At 44.3% G+C, this 26,026-nt stretch overlaps 1 protein-coding gene across 2 annotated transcripts in view; it reads left to right on the top strand.

The window, feature by feature from the left end:
• The window catches only part of LOC109897681 (disintegrin and metalloproteinase domain-containing protein 10), a 35,566-nt gene extending 10,328 nt beyond the window's left edge, over window positions 1–25,238 (top strand). Inside the window, exons 4-17 of one of the 2 annotated variants that reach the window (XR_004211147.1) lie at window positions 4,554–4,712; window positions 5,739–5,839; window positions 6,898–7,047; window positions 7,241–7,333; window positions 7,586–7,769; window positions 8,222–8,385; window positions 8,752–8,935; window positions 10,407–10,557; window positions 10,896–11,079; window positions 17,965–18,076; window positions 18,996–19,216; window positions 20,346–20,472; window positions 20,800–22,366; window positions 22,491–25,238. Coding sequence is in view for 1 of the 2 variants with exons in the window: in XM_031832983.1 (XP_031688843.1) it covers window positions 4,554–4,712; window positions 5,739–5,839; window positions 6,898–7,047; window positions 7,241–7,333; window positions 7,586–7,769; window positions 8,222–8,385; window positions 8,752–8,935; window positions 10,407–10,557; window positions 10,896–11,079; window positions 17,965–18,076; window positions 18,996–19,216; window positions 20,346–20,472; window positions 20,800–21,032 (2,063 nt within the window). In the remaining variant the exon portion in view is untranslated. Of the gene's footprint in view, window positions 1–4,553; window positions 4,713–5,738; window positions 5,840–6,897; window positions 7,048–7,240; window positions 7,334–7,585; window positions 7,770–8,221; window positions 8,386–8,751; window positions 8,936–10,406; window positions 10,558–10,895; window positions 11,080–17,964; window positions 18,077–18,995; window positions 19,217–20,345; window positions 20,473–20,799 lie in introns of both variants that reach the window. The other variant, XM_031832983.1, reaches the window with a different exon arrangement.
• Window positions 25,239–26,026: the final 788 nt, after the last annotated feature.

Genomic DNA, 26,026 nt, shown 5'->3' with positions numbered 1-26,026 from the left:
TGGTGCCTAATACTTGTATGTTTGAGAAATTTGATTTATGAGATTTCTGTTGATTTGTATTTGGCGCCCTGCAATTTCATTGGCTCTTGGCGAGGGGTTCCGCTAGGTGAACGGGGTTCACATACAATTATATCTGTAAGTTTGCTAAGTCGAGCAGTGAATTTCAAACACCGATTCAACCACAAAAATGAGGGAGGTCTTCCCAATGCCTCGCAAAGGACACCAATTTGTAGATCTGTAAACATTTTAAAAGCAGACATTGAATTTCCCTTTGAGCATGGTGAAGTTAATAATTACACTTTGAATGGTATATCAATACACCCAGTTACTACAAAGATGCAGGCATCCTTCCTAACTCAGTTGCTGGAAAAGAAGGAAACCGCTCAGGGATTTCACCATAAGGTTGATGGTGAGATTAGATTTGAATGGCTGTGATAGAACTGAGGATGGATCAACAACATTGTATTTACTCCACAATACTAACCTAATTGACAGAGTGAAAAGGAGGCCTATACAGAATAAAAAATATTCCAAAACATGCATCCTTTTTGCAATAAGGCACTAAAGTAATACTGCAAAAAATATTGGCAAAGTAATTAACTTTTTGTCCTGAATACAAAGTGTTATATTTGGGGCAAATACAATACAATACAACACATTACAAGCATAGTGGTGGCTGCATCATGTTATGGGTATGCTTGTAATTTTTTTTTACTTTTGAAAATGTATTCTACAAGGAAAACCTGGTCCAGTCTGCTTTCCACAATAATTCACCTTTCAACGGGGCAATAACCTACACTGGAGTTGCTTACCAAGAAGACAGTGAATGTTCCTGAGTGACTGAGCTAGAGTTTTGACTTAAATCTGCTTAAGAATCTATGGAAAGACTTGAAAATGGCTGTCTAGCAATGATCAACAAACAAATTGATTTTGCAAAGAATAATGGGCAAATATTATACATTCCAGGTGTGCAAAGCTCTTAGATTACTTACCCAGAAAGACTCATAGCTGTAATCACTGCCAAAGGGGATTCTAACATGTATTGACTAGCATATATCAAATCAAATCAAATCAAATTTATTTATATAGCCCTTCGTACATCAGCTGATATCTCAAAGTGCTGTACAGAAACCCAGCCTAAAACCCCAAACAGCAAGCAATGCAGGTGTAGAAGCACCTGGACATTATCTATTTCTGAATACTTATTATAAATTAGATATTTCTGTTATTGATTTTCTAAAAGTGTGCAAAAATGTCTAATACCTTGTTTTCACTTTGTCATTATAGGCTATTGGGTGTAAACGGGTGAGAATGGTTTATGTGTTTTTTACAGTTTGAATTCAGGCTGCAAAAAAAAAAGGTATATTTAAGTCAAGTGGTGTGAAATACTTTTTGATGACTCTGTAATTGTGTGTCCATAAAAAAAAAAAAAAACATTTTTATTTGATTTTACCCCCTTTTTCTCCCCAATTTCGTGGTATCCAATTGTTAGTAGCTACTATCTTGTCTCATCGCTACAACTCCCGTGCGGGCTCGGGAGAGACAAAGGTTGAAAGTCATGCGTCCTCCGATACACAACCCAACCAAGCCGCACCGCTTCTTAACAGAGCACGCATCCAACACGGAAGCCAGCCGGAGGAAACACCGTGCACCTGGCAACCTTGCTTAGCGTGCACTGCGCCTGGCCCGCCACTGGAGTCGCTGGTGCGCGATGAGACAAGGATATCCCTACCGGCCTAACCTGGACGACGCTAGGCCAATTGTGCATCGCCCCACGGACTTCCCGGTCGCGGCCGGTTACGACAGAGCCTGGGCGTGAACCCAGGGTCTCTGGTGGCACAGCTGGTGCTGCAGTGCAGCGCCCTTAACCACTGCGGGGGGCCTGTGTGTCCATTCTATGAGTTCATCTGTATGTGTTGTGTTAGCTGTGTGTTGCAATCAACTTGTATTTTGTGCAAGAGAAATTCCCTTTGGATGACACAGTTCCATGCATCTATCTAAAACCCCCCAATAAAGATTGCCTGAGTGAGGTTGTGGTAGTTTTGAAAAATAACTTTTTGGCCAAGTCCGGGTATTCTGTTTCTCTCTCCCTTCCCTGTTTTCAGTTCAGTTTCTTACATTTGGTTCCCCAACATGGGTTGAAACCGAAAATATTTAAAACAGCAAAGGGAGAGAGAGAGACAGAATACCTGGACTTGGCCAATAAGTTATTTTTAAATATTTTCGGTTTCAATCAGCGAAATGTAAGTTCTGAACTGGTTCAAACCTCCAAAAAACGAACAGTTTTTATATTGTTTCTTTCGGTTCCTTTTTAAACCTCTGAAATCAAATTAAATTACTTTACCAATCAGTACGAATAGAGAAGCTTGCTATGGAATGGGCAAGCTATTTACATGCATTGGACAGACAAGTGTAGGGCGCTTGATACGACTGAAATTTTTGCGGGTGTGTAGAGAGAGCGGGTGAAAGAGGCTTGGCTTGAAGCGCTGGGCATCTTGTTGTTATGACATGGAATTATCTGAATTAGACCCATGGAATTATACCTACAGAGGAGCGGCTTCTAGGAAAGAATTTGGAATGTCTTTTGATCTTTAAAGACATTCTAAGAGCTCTGACCTTAAACGTTGGACCAGCTAGCTATCGAGCTTGTGTGTGAAGATCGGCACCAGAATTTTAAATAAAAACACATTTTTACCTTTTTTGTACTTTTTTTTTTTATACATCCCATGTAAAACATGATAACTATAGTATCCTTAACCAGCATCTGTAATTAATATTACCTGATTAAGCTAATCAGGTAAATAATTAACTAGAAAGTTGGGGCACCACAAAATAATGTTTATAGAGCTGTTATCTCCTGAATAAGCTCTTAAAGACCTGGTAATATTTTACATCAATAGCAGTCAATATTTAATCGTCGCCTTATTCAGTCTCATCTGAAAGTTGTAAATTCTTGGTTATCTTCACGAACCCTGGCTAACAAGTTGAATCAGCAATACAAAATTTGGTTTAATTATTTGTTTACCAAAAACCTAAATAATCACACAGAATTACATCTACACAGAATGGATCATACATTGATTACAAATTATGTCATAAAAAGGAAAACGTCCTTAGCGAACGGAACAGATATGACGACTGGTTACACAAAGAAAGGGGGTTGGGTTTTGAATGAAAGAGCGGGAAGACTGAGGAACAAAGGGAGAAGCTATGTCTCTATTGGGCCGTAGGCAGCTACTCTATCGTAAATACAGAATCTTATACATTCTAAATAACCGCCCATTTGGAAAAGGAAAATACACTAAATATTTACTCTGAGCTGCGCTTCGGATCGGTTGGTCGTAGATGGGAGGCCGGATTGTCCTTTGAAGAATGTCCCGTGTTAGAATGGATACTTGGTACTACCGTCGTCGTGTGGTAGGACATATACTCTGTCCGTCCTCTTCTAGCCCACGTCTACAGTTGCTGCTCTAACGCGATGGCTGGGAGTTATCACTTCTTTAGTGAATGAGTTCAAAGCTCATACCAAGTTGCCATGCTATATGCTCATGCTGTATTCTGGTATAGTCGAAATTCATCCTTCCGGCGTGTAGGTCGTCACCTTCACATTGAAATTCGATGCTAATTTCGTTAGGTTCTTGCTGAGGTTGGCTTAGCTCTGTAGGTGGTCTTTCTCCTTTCAACGTGGGGACCTCAAGTCCACACGTCCTTGGAACAGGAAGTTACATTTTCATAAAGGGGCTTATATAGGGTTGGGAGAGAGGGCCATGTTTCATAGTTTACAACCAGTGTCTGTTCACATGGGCGGGGCCACTGAGTTGAGCATAGTTCACTCATGAAAACCAATTCTCTCATTTAGGAGCTACAATTACATTTAATCTTTAAATGTTCTATCTTTAATATTTAAACATTTAAATTGCACAACAATTCCATGTGAATATGATAACTAGAATGTGTAGACTTTCCAAGATACAGTTTATGTTGTCTTATCAGTAATAATGTCTCAGACGCCAACTGATCTGACATCATATTCATTAAGTACCAACGCATATTTTCAACTGGTTGGATTACTGAAATATGGTTCTGTCTCCCACCTTTTGATGTTACCAGACTCTCCATGTTAACAAAGCGAATCTCAATAGTCACATCGGTAGAGTAGAGAGAGGAAAAAGGGGAAAGGTATTTATGGGGGTCATAAACCTCCCCCATCAGGCCAGCTTCACGACACTATGCTTCAGAGAGAGGGGGAGGGACAGGTAGCCTACACATACACACATACGGGTAAAGATTTCCTGCTGCAGGCAGATACTGGAAGAAGTTTCTGAGTGACAGAGTGAGGGCTTTGCATAGGTGCTTTGTTGCATTTTCTGTTGGACTGAGGGAAAAAAATACCTGGAATGTAAAATAACATTAATAACCAGTTCCCATGCTTTTAAAATAATGGTTCTGTTCCAGAACAGTGTAGATCACTTTCATTCCTGGTTCTGATTCTGTTCCTCAAATGTTTATTTTCCGGTTTCCTGCTTTCTCATCCCCCCTCTCTCTCTCCATAGGTGAGAAAGGTACCCTGAGCCATGGGTCTGTGGTGGATGGGAAGTTTGAGGGCTTCATCCAGACGTACCAGGGGACGTTCTACGTAGAGCCAGCTGAGCGATACCTGAAGGACCGGGACGTTCCCTTCCATTCAGTTATCTACCACGAGGACGACATCAGTAAGTACTGTAGTATGCGTGTGTACTGGAGTATACAGCTCCTTTCACTATTAAAAACACAAACACGCTTTGATGTCCCCTCTTGTCATCTTTTAATTGTGTGAGAGTGTTTGTTCGTTTTCCATTTGGAGGATAGAGACAGGCTTAGGGCTGGCCGCTTTCATTCTCTTAGGCACCACAGCAGCATCTGTTTGTTTTATTAAGCTGTGGTGCCTGAGAGAATGATGTGCCTTATGTTACCTGATATATTAAGGTACAAGTCCTCATATAGTCATCTGTAGTGTAGACTAATCATTCAACTGCTAGGACACTTGTGAAGCATACTGGAGCAGAGGGTGTGAACTGATAGTAGCTCTCTGGTGGCTGTGGAGTCGCTCTCTGGTGGCTGTGGAGTCGCTCTCTGGTGGCTGTGGAGTCGCTCTCTGGTGGCTGTGGAGTCGCTCTCTGGTGGCTGTGGAGTCGCTCTCTGGTGGCTGTGGAGTCGTTCTCTGGTGGCTGTGGAGTCGCTCTCTGGTGACTGTGGAGTCGCTCTCTGGTGACTGTGGAGTCGCTCTCTGGTGACTGTGGAGTCGCTCTCTGGTGACTGTGGAGTCGCTCTCTGGTGACTGTGGAGTCGCTCTCTGGTGACTGTGGAGTCGCTCTCTGGTGACTGTGGAGTCGCTCTCTGGTGACTGTGGAGTCGCTCTCTGGTGACTGTGGAGTCGCTCTCTGGTGACTGTGGAGTCGCTCTCTGGTGACTGTGGAGTCGCTCTCTGGTGACTGGAGTCGCTCTCTGGTGACTGTGGAGTCGCTCTCTGGTGACTGTGGAGTCGCTCTCTGGTGACTGTGGAGTCGCTCTCTGGTGACTGTGGAGTCGCTCTCTGGTGACTGTGGAGTCGCTCTCTGGTGACTGTGGAGTCGCTCTCTGGTGACTATATAGTAGCTCTCTGGTGGCATCCAAGAGTAGCTGAAGAGGATGAAGTGGCAAGTCGTGAAGGTGACAAATGTTACTTCAGGTAATGTAAACGTGTGTTTCTCTCCCTTTAGATTACCCCCACAAGTATGGTCCAGAGGGGGGCTGTGCCGACCACTCTGTGTTTGAGAGGATGAAGAAATACCAGGCCACCGCCATGGAGGAGCCAAACAAGGTGAGTTAACAGACTGGGGGGGGTGTCTGAAATGGCACCCATAATTCCCTATATAGGGCACTACTTTGGACCAGGGCTCTATGGCACTACTGTATATACATTGAGTGTACCAAACATTAGGAACACCTGCTCTTTCTCTGACAGACTGACCATGTGAAAGCTTAAATCCACTTCAGTCAGTGTAGATGAACAGGAGGAGACTGGTTAAAGAAGGATTTTTAAGCCTTGAAACAATTGAGACATTTTATTTTACCTTTTATTTAACTACTCAAGTCAGTTAAGAACAAATTCTTATTTTCAATGATAGCCTAGGAACAGTGGGTTAACTGCCTTGTTCAGGGGCAGAAAAACAGATTTTTACCTTGTCAGCTCAGGGATTTGATCTTGCAACCTTCCAGTTACTAGTCCAATGATCTAACCACTAGGCCACCTGCCGCCCAGGGGACGCTCTACGTAGAGCCAGCTGAGCGATACATGGATTGTGTATGTGTGCTGTTCAGAGGGTGAATGGGCAAGACAAATCAGTTATGTGCCTTTGAACAGAGTATGGTAGTAAGTACCAGGCACACCGGTTTGAGTGTGTCAAGAACTGCAACGCTGCTGGGTTTTTCACACTCAACAGTTTCACCTTTGTGTATCAAGAATGGTCCACCACCCGAAGGACATCCAGCCTACCTGAAACAACTGTGTGAAGTATTGGAGTCAAAATGGGTCAGCATCCCTGCGGAACGCTTTTAACACCTTGTAGAGTCCATGCCCCGACGAATTGAGGCTGTTCTGAGGACAAAAGAGGGGGGTGCAACTCAATATTAGGAAGGTGTTTGGTATACTCTGTGTATGTAACTGTGTGATGATACTCCATGTAAGTGTCTTTTAGCTCAGTGGATACTACATATTGCGTCAGATATTGGACTCGACATCTCATCAGTGAATGTATAATACTATGAAACTAGAAGATTAGGGATTTCTTATCCTCATGGGGAGCTGATGGTACAATACAGTCTACAATAATACAGCCCCCTCCCCTCGCTCCACCCCTCTTCCTCTCCTCCTCCCAGAAGCTCCATGCAGAGGAGGCGTCCAGTGACCCGGTGTTGCTGAGGAAGAGGAGGACGGCTCAGATAGAGAAGAACACCTGTCAACTCTTCATCCAGACAGACCACCTCTTCTTCAAGTACTACAAGACCAGGGAGGCTGTCATCGCACAGGTACTGGATGATACACACACACACGCACACAGTATTCCTCAATAGCACCAAGTGTATTGTTTGTGTGATACCGGGTTCTTTGGGGATGGGGAAACATGCCAATAATGTTTTTAGAACTGTGTGTCAAGATTCCATTCCAGAATAATGACGTAAATTCTGATGCATCTTGTTGTTGTTGTTGTTGTTGTTCCAGATCTCTAGTCACATCAAGGCTATTGATGCCATCTACCAGGGAACAGACTTCATGGGTATCCGGAACATCAGCTTTATGGTCAAGAGGATACGGGTGAGACCCTAGACAGTTGTTTTACCTGGCAACGTTCAGTCAGTCAATCAATCAGTCACCACCGGTTCCCACTTCCTGTTGTACTTCTGGTTGTCTGTAGTGATGTCACTTCCTGTTACCGCATCCTGTTTGTCTGTCATGATGCCACTTCCAGTCACCACTTCCTGTTGTACTTTCTATTGTCTGGTGTGACATCACTTCCTGTTTCCACTTCCTGTTATATGTCTAACATGTGGCCACTTCCTGCTCCAGATCAACACTACTACAGATGAGAGGGACCGGTCCAACCCTTTCCGCTTCGCTAACATCGGCGTGGAGAAGTTCCTGGAGCTGAACTCTGAGCAGAACCATGATGACTACTGTCTGGCCTACGTCTTCACTGACAGGGACTTTGATGATGGTGTGCTGGGTCTGGCCTGGGTTGGAGCTCCTGCAGGTACTGACACACAATGACTGGTCCTGTCTGGCTCATTTGCGAAGACCATGGCGCTCCAAAACTATTTGTGATGCATTATGGGTCTTGAAGGGATGGACCGTCCTTCACTAATACCTGTCTGTCCACAGGGAGTTCTGGAGAGATGGACTGACCCTCACTAATACCTGTCTGTGTGTCCACAGGGAGTTCTGGAGAGATGGACCGTCCCTCACTAATACCTGTCTGCCTGTCCACAGGGAGTTCTGGAGAGATGGACTGACCCTCACTAATACCTGTCTGCCTGTCCACAGGGAGTTCTGGAGAGATGGACTGACCCTCACTAATACCTGTCTGCCTGTCCACAGGGAGTTCTGGAGAGATGGACTGACCCTCACTAATACCTGTCTGTCTGTCCACAGGGAGTTCTGGAGAGATGGACTGACCCTCACTAATACCTGTCTGTCTGTCCACAGGGAGTTCTGGAGGGATCTGTGAGAAGAGTAAGCTGTACTCTGACGGGAAGAAGAAGTCCCTGAATACCGGCATCATCACTGTTCAGAACTACGCCTCCCATGTCCCTCCGAAGGTCTCGCACATCACCTTTGCCCACGAGGTGGGACACAACTTTGGCTCGCCGGTGAGTTAGATAATCTAGCCTGCTGATGGTAAATGCATGGAATACAGCAAAACCTCATCCGGACCTGCAATGGTCTGTCTCTCTCTCGTTCTCTCGTTCTCTCTGTGTCTGTCTTTCTCACTCTCTCTTTGTCTCTCTCTCTGTCTCTCTCGTTCTCTCGGTGTCTGTCTCTCTCACTCTCTCTTTGTCTCTCTCTGTCTCTCTCTCTCGTTCTCTCGTTCTTTCTGTGTCTGTCTGTCTCTCTCACTCTCTCTTTGTCTGTCTCTGTGTCTCTCTCACTCACTCACTCACACTCTCTCCCCTCCCCCTCTCCCTCACTCACTCACTCACTCTGTCTGTGTGTGTGTGTTTGGTTTGTAACCGCAGCATGACTCGGGGTCAGAGTGCACCCCAGGGGAGTCGAAGACCCAGGATAAGAAGGAGAAGGGGAACTACATCATGTACGCCCGGGCCACATCAGGAGACAAGCTCAACAACAACAAGTTCTCCGTCTGTAGCGTCAGGAACATCAGCCAGGTCCTGGAGAAGAAGAGGGGAAGCTGCTTTGTCGGTATGTTTACACTGCTGTCTATGGTGTTTGAAGCTAGTTTGTCGGTATGTTTACACTGCTGTCTATGGTGTTTGAAGCTAGTTTGTCGGTATGTTTACACTGCTGTCTATGGTGTTTGAAGCTAGTTTGTCGGTATGTTTACACTGCTGTCTATGGTGTTTGAAGCTAGTTTGTCGGTATGTTTACACTGCTCTCTATGGTGTTTGAAGCTAGTTTGTCGGTATATTTACACTGCTGTCTATGGTGTTTGAAGCTAGTTTGTCGGTATGTTTACACTGCTGTCTATGGTGTTTGAAGCTAGTTTGTCGGTATATTTACACTGCTGTCTATGGTGTTTGAAGCTAGTTTGTCGGTATGTTTACACTGCTGTCTATGGTGTTTGAAGCTAGTTTGTCGGTATGTTTACACTGCTGTCTATGGTGTTTGAAGCTAGTTTGTCGGTATGTTTACACTGCTGTCTATGGTGTTTGAAGCTAGTTTGTCGGTATGTTTACACTGCTCTCTATGGTGTTTGAAGCTAGTTTGTCGGTATATTTACACTGCTGTCTATGGTGTTTGAAGCTAGTTTGTCGGTATGTTTACACTGCTGTCTATGGTGTTTGAAGCTAGTTTGTCGGTATGTTTACACTGCTGTCTATGGTGTTTGAAGCTAGTTTGTCGGTATGTTTACACTGCTGTCTATGGTGTTTGAAGCTAGTTTGTCGGTATGTTTACACTGCTGTCTATGGTGTTTGAAGCTAGTTTGTCGGTATGTTTACACTGCTCTCTATGGTGTTTGAAGCTAGTTTGTCGGTATATTTACACTGCTGTCTATGGTGTTTGAAGCTAGTTTGTCGGTATGTTTACACTGCTGTCTATGGTGTTTGAAGCTAGTTTGTCGGTATGTTTACACTGCTCTCTATGGTGTTTGAAGCTAGTTTGTCGGTATGTTTACACTGCTGTCTATGGTGTTTGAAGCTAGTTTGTCGGTATGTTTACACTGCTGTCTATGGTGTTTGAAGCTAGTTTGTCGGTATGTTTACACTGCTCTCTATGGTGTTTGAAGCTAGTTTGTCGGTATGTTTACACTGCTGTCTATGGTGTTTGAAGCTAGTTTGTCGGTATGTTTACACTGCTGTCTATGGTGTTTGAAGCTAGTTTGTCGGTATATTTACACTGCTGTCTATGGTGTTTGAAGCTAGTTTGTCGGTATGTTTACACTGCTGTCTATGGTGTTTGAAGCCAGTTTGTCGGTATGTTTACACTGCTGTCTATGGTGTTTGAAGCTAATTTGTCGGTATGTTTACACTGCTGTGTTAGTTTAAGATTGTTTGTAGAATTCCGTAACATTTCTCCAAGCAGGATTTTTTGGAAAGCCTTGGAATTTTGGGAAAGTTTTTGAAATTCTACACTTCATTAAAGATCATATGTGTTATTATGAATGTCATTTCGTAATGTGTATGTGTTCTTTCTGCCTCCCTCCCCCCTACAGAGTCAGGCCAGCCCATCTGTGGTAATGGGTTAGTGGAGCCAGGGGAGGAGTGTGACTGTGGATACAGCGATCAGTGCAGAGACCAGTGTTGCTATGACGCCGACCAGCCTGACAACAGGAAGTGTAAACTAAAACCCAACAAAGTCTGCAGGTAAGATAGTACTACCGACAGAGTAGCTGTGGTCCAGGAAGTTAACCTGACAGGGTAGCTGTGGTCCAGGAAGTTAACCTGACAGGGTAGCTGTCGTCCAGGAAGTTAACCTGACAGGGTAGCTGTCGTCCAGGAAGTTAACCTGACAGGGTAGCTGTCGTCCAGGAAGATAATGGACTCAAACTGAGGAAATAAGACGCTCCGTTTCTTACAAATTTCATTGTAATTAAATTACTAAAATTGACGTGTGCGGAGGCTTATTTCTGTAATTTTGTTTTCTGCCAAATGGTGTATTTTCCATAATACTAATTGAAGCCTTATGTCTTTCCCTCCCCCAGTCCCAGCCAGGGCCCGTGCTGTACTCCTGAGTGCTACTATAAGGGCCGGAATGAGAAGTGTCGTGAGGAGTCTGAGTGTGCTCATCAGGGCATGTGTAACGGGGGTACGGCCCAGTGCCCCACCTCTGAACCCAAGGCCAACTTCACCGCCTGCCACGGAGAAACTCAAGTGTGCCTCAACGGGGTGAGTGGATACCTGGCTAGCTGTAGCGTGTAGTTAAATACCTGGCTACCTGTAGCGTGTAGTTAAATACCTGGTTACCTGTCACGTGTAGTTAAATATCTGGCTACCTGTCACGTGTAGTTAAATACCTGGCTACCTGTCGCGTGTAGTTAAATACCTGGCTACCTGTAGCGTGTAGTTAAATACCTGGCTACCTGTAGCGTGTAGTTAAATACCTGGCTACCTGTAGCGTGTAGTTAAATACCTGGCTACCTGTAGCGTGTAGTTACATACAGTTGAAGTCAGAAGTTTACATACACTTAGTTTGTAGTCATTAAAACTCGTTTTTCAACCACTCCACAAACTTCTTGTTAACAAACTATAGAGTTTTGGTAAGTCAGTTAGGACATCTACTTTGTGCATGACACATGTCATTTTTCCAACAATTGTTTACAGACAGACAATTTCACTTATAATTCACCGTTTCACAATTCCAGTGGGTCAGAGGTTTACATACACTAAGTTGACTGTGCCTTTTAAACAGCTTGTAAAATTCCAGAAAATGTCATGGCTTAAGAAGCTTCTGATTGGCAAATTGACATCATTTGACTCAATTGGAGGTGTACCTGTGGATGTATTTCAAGGACTACCTTCAAACTAAATGCCTCTTGACATCATGGGAAAATCCAAAGAAATCAGCCAAAACCTCAGAAAAAAATTGTGGACCTCCACAAGTCTGGTTCATCCTTGGGAGTAATTTCCAAATGCCTGAAGGTACCACGTTCATCTGTACAAACAATAGTACGCAAGTATAAACACCATGGGACCAGGCAGCCGTCATACCGCTCAGGAAGGAGACGCGTTCTGTCTCCTAGAGATGAACGTACTTTGGTGCGAAACGTGCAAATCAATCCCAGAACAACAGCAAAGGACCTTGTGAAGATGCTGGAGGAAACGGGTACAAAAGTATCTATATCCACAGTGAAACGAGTCCTATATCAACATAACCTGAAAGGCCTCTCAGCAAGGAAGAACCCACTGCTCCAAAACCTCCATAACAAAAGCCAGACTACGGTTTACAACTGCACATGGGGACAAAGATCATACTTTTTTGGAGAAATGTCCTCTGGTCTGATGAAACAAAAATAAAACTGTTTGGCCATAATGACCATCGTTATGTTTGGAGGGAAAAGGGGGAGGCTTGCATGCCAAAGAACACCATCCCAACAGTGAAGCACGGGGGTGGCAGCATCATGTTGTGGGGGTGCTTTGCTGCAGGAGGGTCTGGTGCACTTCACAAAATAGGCATCATGAGGCAGGAAAATTATGTGGATATATTGAAAAAACATCTCAAGATATCAGTCAGGAAGTTAAAGCTTGGTCGCAAATGGGTCTTCCAAATCGACAATGACCCCAAGCATACTTCCAAAGTTGTGGCAAAATGACTGAAGGACAACAATGTCAAGGTATTGGAGTGGCCATCACAAAGCCCTGACCTCAATCCTATAGAATATCTGTGGGCAGAACTGAAAATGTGTGTGTGAGCAAGGAGGCCTACAAACCTGACTCAGTTACACCAGCTCTGTAAGGCGGAATGGGCCAAAATTCAACCAATTTATTGTGGGAAGCTTGTGGAAGGCTACCTGAAACGTTTGACCCAAATTAAACAATTTAAAGGTAATGCTACCAAGTACTAATTGAGTGTATGTAAACTTCTGACCCACTGGGAATGTGATGAAAGTAATAAAAGCTGAAATAAATAATTCTATCTACAGTTGTGGCCAAAAGTTTTGAGAATGACACAAATATTAATTTTCAGTCTGCTGCCTCAGTTTGTATGATGGCAATTTGCATATACTGCAGAATGTTATGAAGAGTGATCAGATGAATTGCAAAGTCCCTCTTTGCCATGCAAATTAACTGAATCCACCAAAAACACATTTCCACTGCATTTCAGCCCTGCCACAAAAGGACCAGCTGACATCATGCCAGTGATTCTCTCGTTAACACAGGTGTGAGTGTTGACGAGGGCAAGGCTAGAGATCACTCTGTCATGCTGATTGAGTTCAAATAATAGACTGAAAGCTTCAAAAGGAGGGTGGTGCTTGAAATCATTGTTCTTCCTCTGTCAACCATGGTTACCTGCAAGGAAACACGTGCCGTCATCATTGCTTTGCACAAAAAGGGCTTCACAGGCAAGGATATTGCTGCCAGTAAGATTGCACCTAAATCAACCATTTATCGCATAATCAAAAACTTCAAGGAGAGCGGTTCAATTGTTGTGAAGAAGGCTTCAGGGCGCCTAAGAAAGTCCAGCAAGCGCCAGGACCGTCTCCTAAAGTTGATTCAGCTGCGGAATCTGGGCACCACCAGTACAGAGCTTGCTCAGGAATGGCAGCAGGCAGGTGTGAGTGCATCTGCACGCACAGTGAGGCGAAGACTTTTGGAGGATGGCCTGGTGCCAAGAAGGGCAGCAAAGAAGCCACTTCTCTCCAGTAAAAACATCAGGGACAGACTGATATTCTGATGAATCCCCTTTCCCATTGTTTGGGGCATCCGGAAAAAAGCTTGTCTGGAGAAGACAAGGTGAGCGCTACCATCAGTCCTGTGTCATGCCAACAGTAAAGCATCCTGAGACCATTCATGTGTGGGGTTGCTTCTCAGCCAAGGGAGTGGACTCACTCACAATTTTGCCTAAGAACACAGCCATGAATAAATAATGGTACCAACACATCTTCCGAGAGCAACTTCTCCCAACTATCCAGGAACAGTTTGGTGACGAACAATGCCTTTTCCAGCATGATGGAGCACCTTGCCATAAGGCAAAGGTGATAACTAAGTGGCTCGGGGAACAAAACATCAATATTTTGGGTCCCTGGCCAGGAAACTCCCCAGACCTTAATCCCATTGAGAACTTGTGGTCAATCCTCAATAGGCGGGTGGACAAACAAAAACCCACAAATTCAAATCAAATCAAATCAAAATCAAATTTTTATTTGTCACATACACATGGTTAGCAGATGTTAATGCGAGTGTAGCGAAATGCTTGTGCTTCTAGTTCCGACAATGCAGTAATAACGAACAAGTAATCTAACTAACAATTCCAAAAACTACTGTCTTATACACAGTGTAAGGGGATAGAATATGTACATAAGGATATATGAATGAGTGATGGTACAGAGCAGCATAGGCAAGATACAGTAGATGATATCGAGTACAGTATATACATATGAGATGAGTATGTAAACCAAGTGGCATAGTTAAAGTGGCTAGTGATACATGTATTACATAAGGATGCAGTCGATGATATAGAGTACAGTATCTACGTATGCATATGAGATGAATATTGTAGGGTAAGTAACATTATATAAGGTAGCATTGTTTAAAGTGGCTAGTGATATATTTACATAATTTCCCATCAATTCCCATTATTAAAGTGGCTGGAGTAGAGTCAGTGTCATTGACAGTGTGTTGGCAGTAGCCACTCAATGTTAGTGGTGGCTGTTTAACAGTCTGATGGCCTTGAGATAGAAGCTGTTTTTCAGTCTCTCGGTCCCAGCTTTGATGCACCTGTACTGACCTCGCCTTCTGGATGACAGCGGGGTGAACAGGCAGTGGCTCGGGTGGTGGTTGTCCTTGATGATCTTTATGGCCTTCCTGTAGCATCGGGTGGTGTAGGTGTCCTGGAGGGCAGGTAGTTTGCCCCCGGTGATGCGTTGTGCAGACGTCACTAACCTCTGGAGAGCCTTACGGTTGAGGGCGGTGCAGTTGCCATACCAGGCGGTGATACAGCCCGCCAGGATGCTCTCGATTGTGCATCTGTAGAAGTTTGTGAGTGCTTTTGGTGACAAGCCGAATTTCTTCAGCCTCCTGAGGTTGAAGAGGCGCTGCTGCGCCTTCCTCACGATGCTGTCTGTGTGAGTGGACCAATTCAGTTTGTCTGTGATGTGTATGCCGAGGAACTTAAAACTTGCTACCCTCTCCACTACTGTTCCATCAATGTGGATGGGGGGGTGTTCCTTCTGCTGTTTCCTGAAGTCCACAATCATCTCCTTAGTTTTGTTGTCGTTGAGTGTGAGGTTATTTTCCTGACACCACACTCCGAGGGCCCTCACCTCCTCCCTGTAGGCCGTCTCGTCGTTGTTGGTAATCAAGCCTACCACTGTTGTGTCGTCCGCAAACTTGATGATTGAGTTGGAGGCGTGCGTGGCCACGCAGTCGTGGGTGAACAGGGAGTACAGGAGAGGGCTCAGAACGCACCCTTGTGGGGCCCCAGTGTTGAGGATCAGCGGGGAGGAGATGTTGTTGCCTACCCTCACCACCTGGGGGCGGCCCGTCAGGAAGTCCAGTACCCAGTTGCACAGGGCGGGGTCGAGACCCAGGGTCTCGAGCTTGATGACGAGCTTGGAGGGTACTATGGTGTTGAATGCCGAGCTGTAGTCGATGAACAGCATTCTCACATAGGTATTCCTCTTGTCCAGATGGTTTAGGGCAGTGTGCAGTGTGGTTGAGATTGCATCGTCTGTGGACCTATTTGGGCGGTAAGCAAATTGGAGTGGGTCTAGGGTGTCAGGTAGGGTGGAGGTGATATGGTCCTTGACTAGTCTCTCAAAGCACTTCATGATGACGGATGTGAGTGCTACGGGGCGGTAGTCGTTTAGCTCAGTTACCTTAGCTTTCTTGGGAACAGGAACAATGGTGGCCCTCTTGAAGCATGTGGGAACAGCAGACTGGTATAGGGATTGATTGAATATGTCCGTAAACACACCGGCCAGCTGGTCTGCGCATGCTCTGAGGGCGCGGCTGGGGATGCCGTCTGGGCCTGCAGCCTTGCGAGGGTTAACACGTTTAAATGTCTTACTCACTTCGGCTGCAGTGAAGGAGAGACCGCATGTTTTCGTTGCAGGCCGTGTCAGTGGCACTGTATTGTCCTCAAAGCGGGCAAAAAAGTTATTTAGTCTGCCTGGGAGCAAGACATCCTGGTCCGTGACTGGGCTGGGTTTCTTCCTGTAGTCCGTGATTGACTGTAGACCCTGCCACATACCTCTTGTGTCTGAGCCGTTGAATTGAGATTCTACTTTGTCTCTGTACTGGCGCTTAGCTTGTTTGATAGCCTTGCGGAGGGAATAGCTGCACTGTTTGTATTCAGTCATGTTACCAGACACCTTGCCCTGATTAAAAGCAGTGGTTCGCGCCTTCAGTTTCACACGAATGCTGCCATCAATCCACGGTTTCTGGTTAGGGAATGTTTTAATCGTTGCTATGGGAACGACATCTTCAACGCACGTTCTAATGAACTCGCACACCAAATCAGCGTATTCGTCAATGTTGTTGTCTGACGCAATACGAAACTCTGACAAACTCCAAGCATTGATTATGCAATAATGGGCTGCCATCACTCAGGATGTGGCCCAGAAGTTAATTGACAGCATGCCAGCATGTTGCGTGTTTTGGTAGCTTCTACTGTAAAGATATTGAGATCTTGGATTTGCAATTAGGGTTGAATATCCTCTGTGAGGTGTCTCACTATGAAGTCTGATGGTTGACTGGCTGGTGCTGCTTCCCTCTGCAGTTTCCTGTGGGAATGAGCTGGTAGACATAACATATACTGAGTGTACAAAACATTAGGACACCTGCTCTTTCCATAAGACTGTTTCTGTACAGCACTTTGTGACATCGGCTGATGTAAAAAGGGCTTTATAAATACATTTAATGATGATGATGATGCCAGGGTGGATTGCAGAGGTCTTGAAAAACAAGGTTCAACACTGCAAATATTGACTCTTTGTATCAACTTCATGTATTTGTCAATAAAAGCCGTTGACACTTATGAAATACTTGTTACTATGGAATACTGAAGTATAATTACATCTGACTAAAATATCTAAAGACACTGAGGCAGCAGACTTTGTGTGAATTAATATTTGTGTCGTTCTCAAGTTTTGGCCACGACTGTACTATTATCCTGCGCATTCTTAAAATAAAGTGAAATACCAGGATCCTCAACTCAGCATCTCAGAATCTGCTCTGACCTGCACTGTTTTTATTTCTAATAGAATGGAATGCCTCTCATTTTTACTGGGAATGTTGTTTGCAATGTTTATCTGTGTCTTGTCCAATCAGTCCCCACATGAATTTTCCTCACATGAAAATAAAAGGGATGTATTTTCCTACTAGCTCTGACTTTGCTAATTAGTGTTAGAGAATTTTCTGTCATCGGGTGATTTTCAGTACCTATACTGTTCTCTTTGAAGTAGAAAGAAGAATCTATATAAGTTTAAATATTAGACATGTAAAAAAAAATCCGTGTGGATGAAGCAAGGTAGACCAACCAGACGTGACTGGTCTGGGCCATATCTGATCTTGTGAAGGCTACTGGACATGCACATGGTTTTAATCATACCTAGATAACACCGGCCTGAACTTGTGAAGATCTTTGGACGGGAACATTAGCTAATCAGTTATAGGCACCATTAGACCTGCAGTAGGAGTGTGCATGTCACGCCACCAATAGAATCTATGCCCCAATGTCTGAGCCAATAAGGGAATGGAAACCAAGCAAGACGACAAGATTCATACAGTGGATTGACGATGTTATGTAAGGGTGAAACTGTATAAAAGCCAAGTACTAAGAATGGAGAGTCAGTTCTTCCATGGAATTGCTCGGCTTTGTTACTGTTTGTAATAAAGTCTATTTCAATTCACAAGCGCCGGTATCTGAGAAATATTTGATTCAATATTTCCACGACATTAGCTACTTTATTGAGAGAAAAAATGTACTTACTATAAATGTGACATGTGGTTGTCCCACCTAGCTAAGTTAAATGCATTAAACTGTAAGTCGCTCTGGATAAATGACTAAAATGTCACATGATATCTCATCCCTTCTATTGGCTCCTCCTCCAGGGCTGTTCTGGCTCCATCTGTGAGAAGTATGGTCTGGAGGTCTGTACCTGTGCCAGCGTGGAGGGCAAGGACGAGACTGACGAGCTGTGCCACGTTTGCTGTAGTGAGAAAAGTGAGTCCTGTTACCACGTCCTCGCGGTCGGTCCCCTCCTGTTACCACGTCCTCGCGGTCGGTCCCCTCCTGTTACCACGTCCTCGCGGTCGGTCCCCTCCTGACACCACGTCCTCACGGTCGGTCCCCTCCTGTTACCACGTCCTCACGGTCAGTCCCCTCCTGACACCACGTCCTCACGGTCGGTCCCCTCCTGACACCACATCCTCGCGGTCGGTCCCCTCCTGTTACCACGTCCTCGCGGTCGGTCCCCTCCTGTTACCACGTCCTCACGGTCCCCTCCTGACATCACGTCCTCACGGTCGGTCCCCTCCTGTTACCACGTCCTCACGGTCGGTCCCGTCCTGACATCACGTCCTCACGGTCGGTCCCCTCCTGTTACCACGTCCTCACGGTCGGTCCCCTCCTGTTACCACGTCCTCACGGTCGGTCCCCTCCTGTTACCACGTCCTCGCGGTCGGTCCCCTCCTGTTACCACGTCCTCGCGGTCGGTCCCCTCCTGTTACCACGTCCTCGCGGTCGGTCCCCTCCTGTTACCACGTCCTCGCGGTCGGTCCCCTCCTGTTACCACTTCCTCGCGGTCGGTCCCGCGGTCGGTCCCCTCCTGACGTTCATGTCGTTTTAGGACTTATATTGGAATTGTATTATGTCCTTTACAGGTTTAGCTACATTCTAGATAATTTCCAAACGTTCCTGGGTGTTTCAGAAATCCCGGTTGGAGGATTCCCTCGTGATTTTGGGAATCCTCCAATCAAGGATTTCTGGGGAAAAAAACAGGAACATTTTCTTGAGTTGTTCAATCTTACTTGCCAGCTTGTATGAAGACAATGTTTAAAGCTCTTCGAGATTATTTTTTGTAATGAATAGCGTTCTAAAATATGACATTATTATTGACTCCTGTGATTCTCTCACGTTGCAGTGAACCCCAACACCTGCAGCAGTACGGGTTCAGAGAAGCTGGCCCGGTTCTTCAATAAGAAAGTCACCACGCTGCCCGCGGGGTCTCCCTGCAACGACTTCAAGGGCTACTGTGACGTGTTCATGAGGTGTCGGCTGGTGGACGCGGACGGCCCTCTGGCCAGACTGAAGAAGGCCATCTTCAACCCTGAGCTCTATGAGAACATTGCAGAGTGGATAGTGGTATGTAGCTTACTGACCGACTCTTCAACCCTGAGCTCTATGAGAACATCTAAAATTATAGTGTTATGTGTCGTTGCTGACTTGACTCACATTGTATATTAATATCATACCATTTTCACTGCACTGGCCTGGTTCTGTATACACCATATTGTATAGTAAAGGAGATATCAGCACAAGCACAGTACTGGTCAGGTTGGTGTGAAAAGGGTATTATGGTCAACCGATGTAAAGTGGCACACTGGCGTGCCTTGGGGAACTCTCAGGTAAACCACGAAACTTATCCTAATCTTGTTTTTTTTATATATATATATTTTTTTTAAATGCACATTTTTTTTACCCCGTTTTCTCCCCAATTTCGTGGTATCCAATTGTTTTAGTAGCTACTATCTTGTCTCATCGCTACAACTCCCGTACGGGCTCAGGAGAGACGAAGGTTGAAAGTCATGCGTCCTCCGATACACAACCCAACCAAGCCTCACTGCTTCTTAACACAGCGCACATCCAACCCGGAAGCCAGCCGCACCAATGTGTCTGAGGAAACACCGTGCACCTGGCAACCTTGGTTAGCGTGCACTGCGCCCGGCCTGCCACAGGAGTCGCTGGTGCGCGATGAAACAAGGATATTCCTACCGGCCAACCCCTCCCTAACCCGGACGACGCTAGGCCAATTGTGCGTCGTCCCACGGACCTCCCAGTCGCGGCCGGTTAAGACAGAGCCTGGGCGCGAACCCAGAGTCTCTGGTGGCACAGCTGGCTCTGCAGTACAGCGCCCTTAACCACTGCTCCATTTTATTTTATGTACACTCAATTATAAATGTGACCTGTGGAATGTGCATGCTATGTTGACTTTGGAGCACCGGCTCAGACAATACATGAAATGTCACACGGTTCTATCTGTGTGACAGTGTTTGTCACAGAAAATAAGTACTTTGCCATATGGATCAAGATGAGATTGGAGGTAATTTAAAACCAAAATAAATTATTTAGAAAAGTTTTTGAGCCGCAGAAATGTTTATCCCATCAAGGTGTAACACGTTTTTTTTTTTTTTTAAGTTGGGAACCACTGCAGTAGATGTCACTATATACCATGGATCAAATGTAATCTGTGTTTTCCATTTTCTAATTCCAGGCTCACTGGTGGGCAGTGTTGTTGATGGGCATCGCTCTGATCATGTTGATGGCTGGCTTCATTAAGATCTGTAGTGTCCACACCCCTTCCAGCAATCCCAAACTGCCTCCACCCAAACCACTACCAGGTGAGTGTCTGTCGTCACACCCTGCTCTCCCACCCAAACCCAGCTCTCCCACCCAAACCACTACCAGGTGAGTGTCTGTCGTCACACCCAGCTCTCCCACCCAAACCACTACCGGGTGAGTGTCTGTCGTCACACCCAGCTCTCCCACCCAAACTACTGGAGATACGAGCCCGATCTTCTCAATGGACTTACTGTCTACTTAGTCTTGTTTTCCTCTCTGTGATTGTTTTGTTGGGGTGCGTTACAAACCTTCAGACGATTTGGGAAGTAGAGCAGATGAGCTGTTGATAGGTTGTGAACTAATCCGTCTCCCCCCCTCGACACCAGGCACGCTAAAGAGGAGGAGAGCCCAGCAGCACGCACGGGACGCCCGAGACGCCCAGGTGCACCAGTCCCAGTCCCACCACGGAGGTGGAGATCACGGCCAGCACCACCCAGTCTCCGGAGGCCAGCGGCAGCAGCCCTCACGCCAGGCCCAGCCACAACCCCAGCCTCAGAGGCATCACCGCAGCCAGGGCCAGCCTAGAGAAAACTACCAGATGGGTCAGATGAGACGCTGAGCTGTTGAGACACTGGGGCTCGGGGTGGGACCGCTCGGGGTGGGACCGCTAGGTCCGCTGCTCCTTCCATCGACTGCTCCTTGCCTTGGCTCCTCCACGTGCCTATCTATGTAACTGGTGGGACTGGGATTTGAACCGATTTGTGGGATTTTAATCCGGGTCTCCACAGGGTGGGAATCTGATGTCCTAACCATTTAGATCAACAGGATTTTCTTAGCTTTTTCTTGATTAGGATCGATGGAATCAAGGGAAAGGGAATCACACTTTAGTTTTGACACGTTTTTTTGGGGGGGGGGATTTCCTCTTGGTCTAATGGTTACGGTGTTGGGTTGCCACGTGGGAGGACCTGGGTTCGAATCCCACCGGTTTACACCTAACAGTAGGATAAAACACTTGCTTCAGTCCTTCCAAAGAACAGCCTAAACTGGTTGTTTACCATCCTCATACCCTCCATCTACAAACAAAACAGAGTTGAGAAAGTGAGAATAAACGGACCCCCCCACCCCCTCCAACGACCACCACTGACTAGAGCCTGCAGCACGGCTGACCTCTTCAGTCTTGTTTTCTGTGGCTCTCTATGTGCAGTGGAATCCACCATCAGTCATTTTGTTTGACCATCCACCATTTTGTTTTGTGGAGTGGAAGTGACCATCCACCGTTTTTTGTTTTGTGGAGTGGAAGTGACCATCCACCATTTTGTTTTTTTTTGTGGAGTGGAAGTGACCAGCCACCATTTTGTTTTTTTTGTGGAGTGGAAGTCACCATCCACCATTTTGTTTTGTGGAGTGGAAGTCACCATCCACCATTTTGTTTTGTGGAGTGGAAGTCACCATCCACCATTTTGTTTTGTGGAGTGGAAGTCACCATCCACCATTTTTTTTTTTTTTTTTTTGGAGTGGAAGTGACCATTGGCCATTTCCAATGCAGTAGGTCTTCGGTCTGCCTCTTTTTCCCACCAAATCTTTCTTTCAATGGAGTGCCAACGAGTGGACGAATGGAATGGTTTCATCACGTGTAGCTTTACTACCTTCGGTCATGTTTTTTCTTTCGATTTGTAAAGTACCTCCTCTTCGAGTGAGAACACCCATGTGATCCGTGGCTCCTGGTTGGTTGAAATGTTTTGTCAGCCATAGTAGCCAGGAAATGAAGTGAAAAACACTCGGAGGAGATTTGCTGTACTTGTGACTAAAACACAACGTTTCAAACAAAACTGGGAAAAGAGACGAAGCTCTTCTCTTGGTTTCTCCATGTAGACTGACTGTCTTCTGCATGTGATTGTACAGATTTCAGTGTAACATAAGTGAAAAAACTCAACTATTTCTTCTACTGTAAATGTACGTATGATTCTTTACTGTGTTTTTGGGTTAGTACTGTACTCTCAGGACAGTAACACAAATGAAGATATCTGGAATAGTAAATGGACAGCATTTCACCAATCACGTTCTTCTTTTTCTGCAGTGATGGAATCACATGGATGGAATTCTCTATGGCGTTGTGTTTAGGGTCCGGTTGCTAGATGCTAGGTTCCAAGGATTGAACAAAAAGGTCACCACCATTTTCCCACTACTTCTCACCTTTGACCTTTTATGACTTTGAAGGTCTCCAAGATCTCTTCATCGGGTAACGACTTGTTCTGATCACGTCATGATGACATCATGATTAACGACTTGTTCCGATCACGTCATGATGACATCACGTTGTAACAACTTGTTCTGATGACATCATGATGTAACGGCTTGTTCTGATGACATCACGATGTAACGACTTGTTCTGATGACATCACGATGTAACGACTTGTTCTGATCACGTCACGATGACATCACGATGTAACGACTTGTTCTGATCACGTCACGATGACATCACGTTGTAACAACTTGTTCTGATGACATCATGATGTAACGACTTGTTCTGATGACATCACGATGTAACGACTTGTTCTGATCACGTCACGATGACATCACGATGTAACGACTTGTTCTGATCACGTCACGATGACATCACGATGTAACGACTTGTTCTGATCACGTCACGATGTAATGATTCTGGATAGAAGAATCAGGGGAAAGAAAGGAAAGGGAACTTCATTTTTAGTTTTTGCACACTTCTTCTTTTTCTTGATATGTTTTGATGCAGAAGAATAGAACAAATAACCACTAATGGAAAGCTGATGATTCTGCCTGTTATATTAGGTCAGTGATGCGTTTTTTTTTTTAAGAGACATTTTATGGCAAGCATTCAAAATGGCACCCTATTCACTATTTAGCCCTATGCACCCTGGTCAAAAGTAGTGCACTATATAGGGTTTAGGGTGCCATTTCGGACATACACTTACTTTAGTACGGAGTGCATTAATAGTATCAAATTGCTAGGTTTATGTGAGTGTGGAAAATAAATACAAAAACAATTCCAGAATGGATGGAAGAAAAAAAAAACATTTGAGTACAATTGATATCAAACTCTTCATTTTCAATGTGGGCATGGAGTCATGATTTTTTAATTTTTTTTTTAATATGACTACAGTTGATTTGACAAAAGATCTGTACTAAGTTGTCTGTTACGTAATTGATCACAACCGATAACTTGCCAATGATGGCTGGTGTTGACTAGTTTGGGTCTGTAGTTCAGACAGCAGGGGGAGGAGTTATTCCAAGATGGTGGCACTTTCAAACTAACACTAACACTATGTATAGAGCTAGAATCTGGATTGAATGGTCTTCCATCCTGAAAACAATGTGTGTGGAGGCCTGGATTGGGTTCATTAGGCATCAAACGGAAGAAAACGGACTGCAACACGGAAGGGCCTACCTGGATTTGTCTTAAAAAAAAAAGAAGCGTTAATTTTCTTTTTTTCCCGTTACAAAATGTTTTGAAAGACGTTTTCTGCTGTGTGCCCTAATGAAGACGACCCTGTTGTGTTGCTCCTCTGTGTCCTTTACCGAGGTGAAGACTGTGGGCTTTTTACATTTAACATTGGTGTGCCATACATGTCTTTGTACTTGTGGGCGAACGAGTCATATCGTTTTATGAATGAGTCACATCTTTTTTTTTATCATTACCTTCTATGTAGGAAAAGCCAGTAGGAAGGTCTCTAAAAGCCATGCACTAGTTTGAATGGATGAATGGAAGCCACATAGCCTGGACCCAGACCTACTACTGCTGTCTGGCCAACTCCTATGGTAATTGTCATGCCAAACAGTGATTTGACTATGATTATTATTATTTTTTTGCATAGGAGTTGGCCAGACAAACAGATGTGGGGGTCCTGGATAGAAGTGTCAGGTTTTTTGAGGAGATAGAGACTACGAGACAGTAGTACTAGGTGTTTGCTCCTGCTCTTTTAATACTACAACGACGGTAGGCTGGGTTGATGTGGAACAGCATTTGGAACATAGCCTAGATCACGTAAACAACTTCAAAGCTAACCCCAACCATACTGTTCTGGGTCAAATCTGTTCTTTTCAACACTATCATGCTGACCCCAACCATACTGTTCTGGGTCATTTCCAGCATGGTTCCAGCAGCTATGGTTTAATGTGTAACCAGGCCAGGGCAGTATAACTTGGTTTGGCTCGGTTCAGCTCGGTATTGTGAGAAGGGTAATGGACTCTGTTGTGGACTTAGACGTTTGTCTGTCTTCCATTGAGTCCTGTATTTAGCTGAATAACTGGGAGACTGGTCGCTAAATGGTTCATGAAGGGAGCTGTTTTAATGAGAAAATGTCTGACCAGCTAGCACACTCACAGTACACTAAGCCAGACTTTTTTTCTTCTTCCTGTAAACTTGTACAGTAGTTGGAGAATTTTAAGAGTTTTAATTTGAAAATAAAAAAATAAAGATTTTTGAAATCGAGGAAAAACTGTTCAGAAACAAAACATCCCCCTCCTCAAAAACCTTCTCAGTAACACTTGATTTTTGAAGGGAACCTTCGTAAGTATTTTATAACATTCATAAACCGTACATAAAACATTCATAAGCAGTACATAAGTATTTCATAGGAGACGTAATGTATTAAATGCTTACACCACTGATTATGAATGTGTTATAACATCTCATGTAGGTACCCTTTAAATAAAGTGTTACCAACCTCCCTGGGTTGTTCTCTTATCTATGCTAGTTGAAATGGGATTAGTTTTAAATATAATTTACATTAATTCTCCACCATCATGAAAATGGTTATAAAAAAAATTAAAAAGTCGGTGTGATGGACTTAAATGTTTCCTTCATTCTCATTTCGTTTAAGTCAGTTATCCTGTGGCATGGTTTCTTTTAAATTATTATTATAATTTTTTTTCGTGGTCTTCATGATAAAGAAGGTTCTAAACGTAATTACGTGCACTGAAAATGTTGTTAGGTGAAATGAAGATCTAGGCCCGAAAGAACACACAATGATTAAAAAGTTTTAAAAAACTACTGTCTGATTTTAATGTTCACTGTGTTTTATACAGTATTAAACATTGTTGTTCACTTTGAACATTTTTACTAAAGAAATTCAAAAAATGTAATGTGTAATATTTTTTTTTTTTGAGTACTTTAAATGCATTAATTAAAAGACTCGTTCAAAAATAAATTGGATTTGATTCACTGTATAAAAATGTGTGTAAAACTATTACTTGAATAATATTTGTATTTAGTTCTATTGTTGTTTTATAGTAATTTCTCTCCAGTAATTCAGGTTTGGACTATGGTATTTCAGTGTGAATACAGTTGTAGTTTTGGCCTCGTCTGCTTGCTGTATGCATTTATTTAGTTATAGGCTTGTTACATTTGGTCATTGGGGCGCAGCTGGCCAGATATTTTCAACCCTAAAACCACATTGATCTCCTAGATATCCATATCCTAGAGGAGGCTATTTAGCTCTTGTTTATTCTAGCCTATAATCAAATAAATAGAAACCAACTGGCAAGTGTCTTCACTGACATTTTCAACCTCTCTCCGACTGAGTCTGTAATACCTACATGTTTCAAGCAGACCACCATCGTCCCTTTGCCCAAGAA

This window comes from Oncorhynchus kisutch, linkage group LG10 (assembly GCF_002021735.2).
Source record: "Oncorhynchus kisutch isolate 150728-3 linkage group LG10, Okis_V2, whole genome shotgun sequence".
Lineage (NCBI taxonomy): Eukaryota > Metazoa > Chordata > Actinopteri > Salmoniformes > Salmonidae > Oncorhynchus > Oncorhynchus kisutch.
The sequence above is the reverse complement of the archived record's forward strand: the minus strand, read 5'-3'. Positions and strand labels throughout refer to the sequence as shown.